The sequence below is a fragment of the Haliotis rubra genome, unplaced genomic scaffold (genome assembly GCF_003918875.1).
Source record: "Haliotis rubra isolate DU_JTF1 unplaced genomic scaffold, ASM391887v1 Scf479, whole genome shotgun sequence".
NCBI classification, from domain to species: Eukaryota; Metazoa; Mollusca; class Gastropoda; order Lepetellida; family Haliotidae; genus Haliotis; species Haliotis rubra.
The window spans coordinates 264738-274690 of NW_025767167.1; the positions used below are offsets into that span (position 1 = coordinate 264738).

The 9953-nt window shown below is 42.8% G+C and overlaps 1 protein-coding gene across 1 annotated transcript in view; it reads left to right on the forward strand.

Moving 5' to 3' along the window:
* LOC124290949 (neural Wiskott-Aldrich syndrome protein-like) overlaps positions 1–6509 on the forward strand; it is a 29668-nt gene extending 23159 nt beyond the window's left edge. Inside the window, 5 exon segments of the mRNA XM_046727795.1 lie at positions 2361–2432; positions 2435–2460; positions 2463–2867; positions 4343–4445; positions 5436–6509. Of these exon segments, the coding sequence (XP_046583751.1) occupies positions 2361–2432; positions 2435–2460; positions 2463–2867; positions 4343–4445; positions 5436–5497 (668 nt within the window). The 3' untranslated portion in view covers positions 5498–6509.
* The last annotated feature ends 3444 nt before the right edge of the window (positions 6510–9953 follow it).

Sequence of the window (9953 nt, forward strand, 5' to 3'; positions counted from 1 at the left end):
ATTCATCTTTCTGCATTACATTGCAAAGAATTCACAAAAGACGCATCAGAAATAAGGACACTTTATAAGGGGCAGCTGATCTTCGATTATCCAGGACTGTTATAAATACCCTGAATGTTGGAAGTGACATCACTATCACAGTCACACAAACACTAAGTTTAAACACTAATACTTTTCCACTCATGACCTTGAAATCGACAACCAATCAAAATGAGTGTTCTAAAGGAGAGTTTGACACAGGGCAGGGGAACATTCTAAATTACTGTCAAGTTTACATTCTCAACACATTCATTTGTGAGGGATTTTTTCATTTTGAAAGAAATAGAAATTTGAAACAGAACTATATACTAATACACGTGATAAACAGTATATATATATTGTGTGAGTGGTAGATAAAGGATGTACCTAATATTTCTTTTTTAACTACCAAAGAACATATATCATTTTATTTTTATGACGTCATTCTATAGTTTCAAAACAGCTTCACTTGTAACCATGGTAACCTTTTCTACAGACCCCACAAAATACTCAAGTTTTGTGTTAGTCAGACATCTTGTGCCCAAGATATTTGTTCCTGCTTTTAGATAAACCTGAAAATCTTACGAAAGGGCTGTACTCTCCAATACACAATGATACAACCAACTATTGCAACCAACCAAGAGCCTTTCTTTTTCACAATTGTAGAATTATGCTAAAATACAGAGTTGTGTCCCTTTTGTGAATTACCTCCCCTTGCACATTTCTCCTGCACCTATCTCGCTCTGCATCTGCTTCTTATAGTTTTTTAGTACGCAGGAAGGTGGGAAGCTCTGGTGGTATTTATGTATCGTTATTTATGTTGTGTTCATTGTAACATGTTGAAATTCTTCAATATTTTGATATTTTATATTGATTTTTTCTCTTCCGTTTGATACAAATTGAGTTGTGTGTTATTTTAGTGTTATCACACAAGAATAATATTTAGAAATTCCGAGTATAAGAAATTCTGAGTTAGTGATATTTTTCCTTGTTGACTGAAATTAGTATGTATGTTAATATAATGTGTCAGTTTTGGTAGAAGTGGCCATCTCACTGTCAGGTGTAGTGTAGATGCGAATGCGGAATTGATCTGCTGATGCACTGGTCAGAGAGCAACATTGATCTCAATGAAACTGGGACTGTTTGTCATTTTGTAAGTTAGATTAACTTGACTGACAGCAGAATAGCTTCATTTGGATAACATATCATCTTATCATCCTGGGGCCGTGTGGTAGCCTAATGGTTAAGCGTTGGCTCGTCACGCCGAAGACCCAGGTTTGAATCCCCACATGGGTACAATGTGTGAAGCCCATTTCTGGTGTCCCCTGCCGTGATGTTGCTGGAATATTGCTAAAAGCGGCGTAAAACCAAACTCAGTCAGTCAGTCTTATCATCCTGATTATATCTGTGATTCAGTGTAGTCATGTGATCATCTTGAAGGAACTTAAACACAGTGTGATTTCAGAAACAAATCCTTGTGTTTCTATATTCTTCCAGCCTTACTTTGAGCATCCATTGTGGTAATTATTAGGGCTGGGACGGGTAGAAATTTTGGACATGGTACCCAAGGTAGTAGTACCTGGCTTGGGTACCCATTACAGCTGGATTTACAGTTAATTCTATTACTCCTGTGACAGCCATGGTAAATGACACTTGTAGTGTCTGGTCATATTTCAGTCAACGCACAAAACCAATTTGCACCAATCGTTGACAGTGTATCTTAAAGCCTCATATACTGATATAGAATGCGCCTTTTATAGATATTCTGTTTGCTGTACCTAAGGTAGCATTACCTGACCAGGGTACCCGTTACAGGTGAACTTAGAGTTAATTCCCTTACTCTTGTGACAGTCGTGTTGACGGAAACTTTAAAAAGTGCTGACTGGATATATTTCATACAACCAGCTTGCACCAATCGTTGACAATGTAGCACAAAGTCTTGTATAGAATGAGCAATTTTGTTATGGTCATTTCTCTGATTCTGTGATATAAACTGTAAGTCTGGTTCATCGTTTCAGTTCAGTGAATTTATGTCATGTATCAGACTATCAGTGTGACCGGACCGAATCCGATTACCAGGTATTGGTAGAATATTCAGGACCCAGTTAGTGAAACTAATTTACCAGACACTCAGGTAACCTATCCCAGTCCTAGTAATTATTTACACTTAATGAAGTGTTGCAAGACATTGATTTCGTTGTGGCATCTCTGCCCTCCTATCAATGCTGCACGATGCTTGCTAACTTTGTTGCTACTAAAGTCACAATCTACAACTCCTATATCTCATTCAGTGTGTTCAGTACATGTATATACAAAACTGCTAAAGTCGCATGTTATTTCAGCACCTACTCCTCCAGCTAGACCAGGACCAGGACCAGGAGCAGGAGCCCCCCCACCCCCTCCTTCCAGGAACACTGGACCTCCCCTCCCCCACCACCCACATCTCGTCATGGAGCACCTCCTCCTCCCATAAAGAGTCCCAGCCAGAGGACAAGCACCCCTCCCCCAGGCCGCCAGGGCCCCCACTAGAGCACCAGCAATGTCACCGCCCGCGCCTCCCCCGGTACCCTCACCAGCTTCTTGGCCCCCGATGGGCAGTGCACCTCCACCCCCACCTCCACCCCTACAGGAGCCCCCCACCCCCCTCCACCACCACCACCACCCCCCACCGAAGCGATACGGATGCCCCTTCCCGGGCTGGCCCAGGGAATGCCCGTAGTGGCCTGTTGTCCCAGATCCACCAGGGTACTGCACTGAAGAAAGTGGATCCTAGTGAGAAAAGTGGTGGACCTTCAGATGCCCGGGGAAACCTCCTGAAGGCCATCCAGGGTGGGGCCAACCTCAAGAGGGTGAGTCTTGGGAATGGCAGCAATGCCAAATTGTGCAAAGGTTGCGAGACTGAGGGAGTAAATGTGGCTTTAAGCTGCGTCAGCAACTTCACATCTGTTTGTGGCTAAGGGTTGTGAGAAGTGAGCTTTCAATTTGAAATATTCTATGCGTCTGTCTGTCTGTCTGGAAGTCTTGTGTTGCAACAGCAACTAGAAGTAGAATGTATGTGTTTATTGTCTGTGTTCAGGTGGAGCAGACTGAAAAACAGGTCCAGAGTGATGATAGTGCGGGTCTTGTGTTGCTACAGCAACCAGACTGTATGTGTTTATTGTCTTGTGTCCAGGTGGAGCAGACTGAAAAACAGGTCCAGAGTGATGATAGTGCGGGTCTTGTGTTGCTATAGCAACCAGACTGTATGTGTTTATTGTCTTGTGTTCAGGTGGAGCAGACTGAAAAACAGGTCCAGAGTGATGATAGTGCGGGTCTTGTGTTGCTATAGCAACCAGACTGTATATGATTATTGTCTTGTGTCCAGGTGGAGCAGACTGAGAAACAGGTCCAGAGTGATGATAGTGCAGGTCTTGTGTTGCTATAGCAACCAGACTGTATATGATTATTGTCTTGTGTCCAGGTGGAGCAGACTGAGAAACAGGTCCAGAGTGATGATAGTGCAGGTCTTGTGTTGCTATAGCAACCAGACTGTATGTGATTATTGTCTTGTGTCCAGGTGGAGCAGACTGAGAAACAGGTCCAGAGTGATGATAGTGCAGGTCTTGTGTTGCTATAGCAACCAGACTGTATATGATTATTGTCTTGTGTCCAGGTGGAGCAGACTGAGAAACAGGTCCAGAGTGATGATAGTGCAGGTCTTGTGTTGCTATAGCAACCAGACTGTATATGATTATTGTCTTGTGTCCAGGTGGAGCAGACTGAGAAACAGGTCCAGAGTGATGATAGTGCAGGTCTTGTGTTGCTATAGCAACCAGACTGTATGTGATTATTGTCTTGTGTCCAGGTGGAGCAGACTGAGAAACAGGTCCAGAGTGATGATAGTGCAGGTCTTGTGTTGCTATAGCAACCAGACTGTATATGATTATTGTCTTGTGTCCAGGTGGAGCAGAATGAAAAACAGGTCCAGAGTGATGATAGTGCAGGTCTTGTGTTGCTATAGCAACCAGACTGTATGTGTTTATTGTCTTGTGTTCAGGTGGAGCAGACTGAAAAACAGGTCCAGAGTGATGATAGTGCGGGTCTTGTGTTGCTATAGCAACCAGACTGTATGTGATTATTGTCTTGTGTCCAGGTGGAGCAGACTGAGAAACAGGTCCAGAGTGATGATAGTGCAGGTCATGTGTTGCTATAGCAACCAGACTGTATATGATTATTGTCTTGTGTTCAGGTGGAGCAGACTGAAAAACAGGTCCAGAGTGATGATAGTGCGGGTCTTGTGTTGCTATAGCAACCAGACTGTATGTGATTATTGTCTTGTGTCCAGGTGGAGCAGAATGAAAAACAGGTCCAGAGTGATGATAGTGCGGGTCTTGTTGGAGCTTTGGCACGTGCCCTCGCCAACAGACAGAAACATATTCATGGATCAGGTAGGGTATACTGATGGTATACATCAACTCTTTATTTCTCTTGTTTCTTTATCGACCGCCTCAGTGGTGTAGTGGTTAGAGCGTCTGCCCAGAGAGCGGAAGGTCGTGGGTTCAATCCCCGACCGCATCATACCAAAAGACGTTAAAATATGGTACTTGTTGGTCCTGCCTTGCGTTCGACATTAATGGATACAACAAGGACTGGTCGGCTCGGAGTCAGTATAATGTGTCTGAGTGGGGTATTCATGCTTCACTGCGGCATGGTATCTCAGTGGGCTAGCACTATAAAACCAGCTTAAGTCTGGGCTAGTACAAGCAGCCGCACATACACACACACACACATGCACGTCGTCATATGAGCGAAATATTCTCAAGCACGACGTTAAATCCAATTTCACCTCACCTCACTTTGTTTCTTTATCTGATATGTTTTAAAGCAATACTCAGTCAACTTTTTAGTTTTTTCCACATAAGTATATTTAGTTTCCATGGAAATCGTCAAGAACAGTTTAACAAGGCTAGATTTAGTGCTTTGTTGCTTGCACTGATGCAACCAGGTCTTTATTGTAGGTTGCACCTGGTGCAAGGAGGTTAACATCTCTTAAATCGAACCCTGGTTTCAGTTACTTTGTCAGCCATTTTTTCCCCACATCAAGTGATGTGTTTGAGGCACAATTAGGGATTAGCTTTTCAGTGTCCTTTGCTTGCTGCTCAAAGCAATTTAATGGATTGAATGGACATACTTACTGCGAGATGCATAGGACAGAAGGTGTTAGCTGACCTGCCTGGCTCCAGTTTGACTCTGGAGGGGTAATTTGGTGACTGGCGTTGTATATATTACATTGAAGGAGTGTTCATGAAATAAGTTGTTACAAGACATTTCTCATTTGTTCTGAGAAACCACGATTGTTTTGTTAGTGCCAGACGCAATGTTAACTTAAAACAGTTCACAGTAAATCAGCTTCATATCATGATCTATTCTTTTTTCAGATGATGAAGATGACGATGACGACGATGACGATGAAGGTGATGACGATGAATGGGATGACTAAGTGATGTCACAGATGACATGGAGATTTGATATGAAGCTTTCATAAATATTTTTGCTTGTTTTGTTTTTTTTAATCTTGGTGATGGTGATATATACCCTCCTTGTAGATATGTATATATTCTCCATGAATGCATCTTGTATTGTAAAACATATTTTGAAATTATTTCCTGTCTTCGACTTTTAATGTCAGATTTGGTGTCTATATAATCAAAATTAAAGTGTTTTCAATTCATTTCTTGGTTGAATTTGGGCCAGTGTGACAGTGTTTTTATTTATGGTATTAATTGATATAGGAGTTTGATGAAATATGTTTGCTTGTTTGGAAATTGAGTAAATTCGCTTTAAGTTCGCTGAGTTTTTTCTTTCGTACAAGGTCAGTCATGTGAGGATCAGACAAGCCATTGATTATTTTGTCCTTCAGACTTAACAAAACACAAAAATAATACAGGGTAAATGCATATATTTTTCACGGTACCAGTAGCCATGGTAGCAGTAAGATGATCTTATGATGCAACACAACCAACACGAACAAAATTTTCTCTTGGGCAATTCAGTGGACTACGATGCTCTGTTTCATTTGTTTCAAAGGTCAGTATGTACTACCTATTATGTAAAAAAAGGGCCAGATTGTGATATTTAAGTGTTTGCAAGGTTAGTTTCATTGCTTTTTTGTTAATGTCTAATGCTTGTTATATCATGATTATGATCCCCACTAAGTGCAGTTCTCGAAGGAGACCAAGGTCCCAATCCACAAAGCGTTTGAAACGTTGCGACCAATCGTAAGTCTATACTTATCATAGGTTTATGAATGGCATAATGCTACAGACGTTTTGTGGATAGGCTCCCTGAGTTTTTGGGACATCATGCTTTATGTGATTTTTTTTAGTTCATATCCAAGTACAAACTGTTTTTGTTTCAAGAATATTTGCACAACTGATTGACCAAAAAGGTTTTTCAACATTTCACTTACTGTATTACTTACCCTTAGAGCAATAAACACATCAACGATTGAACTCATGTTTGACAAAGTTTTTCTTCTTGAAAGCCAACTGGATGTTTGTGGAAATTACCAGAAACCTTCCAAGGGCATTGGTGTTTAGAAGAGCCATCTCCAGCCACCTGGGTTGGTGGGATAGCCTAGTGGATAAAGCGTTCACTCGTTATGCCAAAGACGCGGGTTCAATTCTCCACATGGGTACAATGTGTGAAGCCCATTTCCATCGTAGTGATACTGGAAAAGCAGTGTAAAACTGAACTCGCAGACTTACTCCAGCCACCTGGTGGCAAGAGGTGGCAACATGAACAAGATAGTCTTGTTTAATTATTTGTCATCGGACCTCAGTGGTTTGATTGCTGTTCATATCATCAGGTCTGTCCTGTATGGCTGCTGTCATATTGCAGGAATTGATCTGGGGCGGTGGGGTAGCCTAATGGTTAAAGCCTTGGCTCGTCACGCCGAAGACCCGGGTTCGAATCCCCACATGGGCACAATGTGTGAAGCCCATTTCTGGTGTCCCCCGCCGTGATGTTGCTGGAATATTGCTAAAAGCGGCGTAAAACCAAACTCAGTCAGTCAGTCAGTCAGTCAGGAATTGATCTTCAGCAACCCATCATGTCGTAAAAGGCGACAAACGGGATCGGATGATGAGGCTCGCTGACTTGGTTGACACGTCATTGTATCTCAATTACGTAGATCGATTCTCATGCTCTTGATCACCGGCTTGTCTGGTCCAGACTCAAAATGTACAGACCGCTGCCATATAGCTGGAATATTGTTGAGTGCAAACACACAAATCATAGTCCTGGACTAGTGCTAGCGCAGATATCACACAACAAAACACTGGGCTGTAGTGGTGGTTCCGCCTATACTGTAGTGGGTTGGACAAACATAGTGTGTGTAATATCGGTCACTGGACATCCAGTCCACACTTACTTATTACCATCATTGATGTGCTGCAGCAGGCTTAAACACCATTGCATTGTGGGTAGTATTTATCCCAAGATCCCTTTGTGTTTGTAACTGTTTCGGCTCTCTTAGTACGTTCCATGGGGGGCGGTGGGGTAGCCTAATGGTTAAAGTGTTCGCTCGTCACGCTGAAGACCCGGGTTCGATTCCCCACATGGGCACAATGTGTGACTGACTGAGTTTTGGTTTTACGCCGCTTTTAGCAATATTCCAGCAACATCATGTCGGGGGACACCAGAAATGGGCTTCACACATTGTACCCATGTGGGGATTCGAACCCGGGTCCTCGGCGTGACGAGCCAACGCTTTAACCACTAGGCTACCCCACCGCCCCCACAATGTGTGAAGCCCATTTGTGGTGTCCCCCGCCGTGATATTGCTGGAATATTGCTAAAAGCGGCGTAAAACCATACTCACTCACTCACTCACTTGTACGTTCGATGACGGAACGGTGATGACTGTGGATGGATGAATTCCACCTCATTTATCCAGTGTGTTTGATCATCCATTCTCTCTATATATCCATTCAGTTGTAATATACGTCCACATCTTCATCTCTCTTATCACCAACCAGTACAGACTTTCTCCCACTCATGATGTCGACTAAAATGATTCATCTGAATGAAAATCTGATATGTACCTACATAAAAAATCACAGCCTCAAAAGACCGTTTTATGGACTTTTCTAAGGAAATGGGTGGGTGAGTGAGGTTTTACACTGTTTATAGCTATACTGAACAGCAAAAGAAACGCAAGTTTCGGAAAAATGAAATCTCATAAAGGTAAGCGTTCATGCTTATGGAACGTTCATGGTAAAGTGACGTAATGATTCCAGATGAGATGATGTCATGCAATAAGACGTCCATAAGGAAACATTTGCACAAACACACCAACAGCGCAGCAAAACCATAATTTTAGCACGACGGTTATGGATGAAAAGCATGCATTTCACTCTGAAGTATCCTTTATAAAGGTTTGTGTCAAAAAACAGTTCAGCATTGACGCTAGGAGGTGTACACGCCACACAAACGATGCCTAGACTAACGACTGAGCAGAGGGGAATGGCCATTGGAAAGTTACACGGAGGTAGCACTGCAACTGCTGTAGCTAGACAATTGGGCTGTCATCTTACCCCCATAACACGACTAGCTCAACGTCATCAGCAAAGCGGGTTGCTGCTGATAGTCCCAGTACCGGACGCAACGAGTGACCACTCATGCGCAAGATCGGTTCATCCGGGTCACTCATCTAAGGAACCGAACTCAAGCAGCAACAATAACAGCAGCCTTAGTTCTTGGGTCAAGAGGAGCAGTGCCAAGCGATACGATTAGGCATCGTCTTCGGGCTGCTGGAATCCACTGCCGAAGACCATATGTGGGGCCAATTTTGGCACGTCAACAACGCCAATGACGTTTGCAGCCCTCACATAGCAAGGGTGTCGATGGATTATCTGGCTCAGAACAACATTAACGTCTCTTTCTCCCCGGATATGGCTCCCATTGAACATTCTGGGACGAAAATGGACGGAGGATTGCTGCAGGTAGACAGCCACTAACACTTGCACAGTTGGAATAGAGATTGGTGTTTGAGCGAAACCAGTTGCCTCAGGCATTCTTTCAGACTCTAGTGAACTCAGTGAGGCCACATTGCACGGCCTGTGTGTAAGCTCAAGGTGGCTATAGGCGCTACTAAAGAGACTGTCACGTTTCGCGTTCAGGGGATCTCCATTTGACGGACTGTGATCAATTTGAACTTATTGCAATTCAATGTCAACAGCAACTTTCAGCCGTTACATTGACAGTGTTTTCTACAGAATAAATGATTAGATATAATTTGGGTTGTCTTCTATTAAAAAACTTGACAAAAAGCCAGACTTGCGTTTCTTTTGCTGTTAGTCTATATTCCAGCAACTTTATGACAGGAACTCAAAAAATGAGCTTCACACATTATACCCATGTGGGGAATCGAACCCAGGTCTTTGTTTTGACAAGCGAACACTTTAACCACTAAGTTATTCCACCCCCCTGAAAGATGGATGGGAGTGCATACAGATGAAAATCTTAATTTCCAAGAACCCTGAAAACTCAGGGGTCTGGAAGACTATTTAATTTATGCATATAAATAATGGTATGCATTTATATAAAAAGTTCTGTTGAATTTCACAGACCCACAGTAAAGTCACATCCATGGTTTCTTGTGCTGAATTGACTGATCTCGCTTGCTTCAGTGATTATCATAAAAACTGAAACATCACCAATGGGCTTCGCAAGCCCCCATGTAGGGAATCGAACCTGGGCCTTCAGCGTGACGAGCGGACGCTTTAACCACGAGGCTACCCCACCGCCCTGTCTCAACAGGAAATACCCATGATTATCATATTAATTGATGATTGTTTGTACAAGGTTATGACTGTGTCCCTTGCCGTCAGGAGTTTTGAGGTCTGGTTTTTGATTACAATCGATTATTGATTGATTACTGAGCTCCATTTATC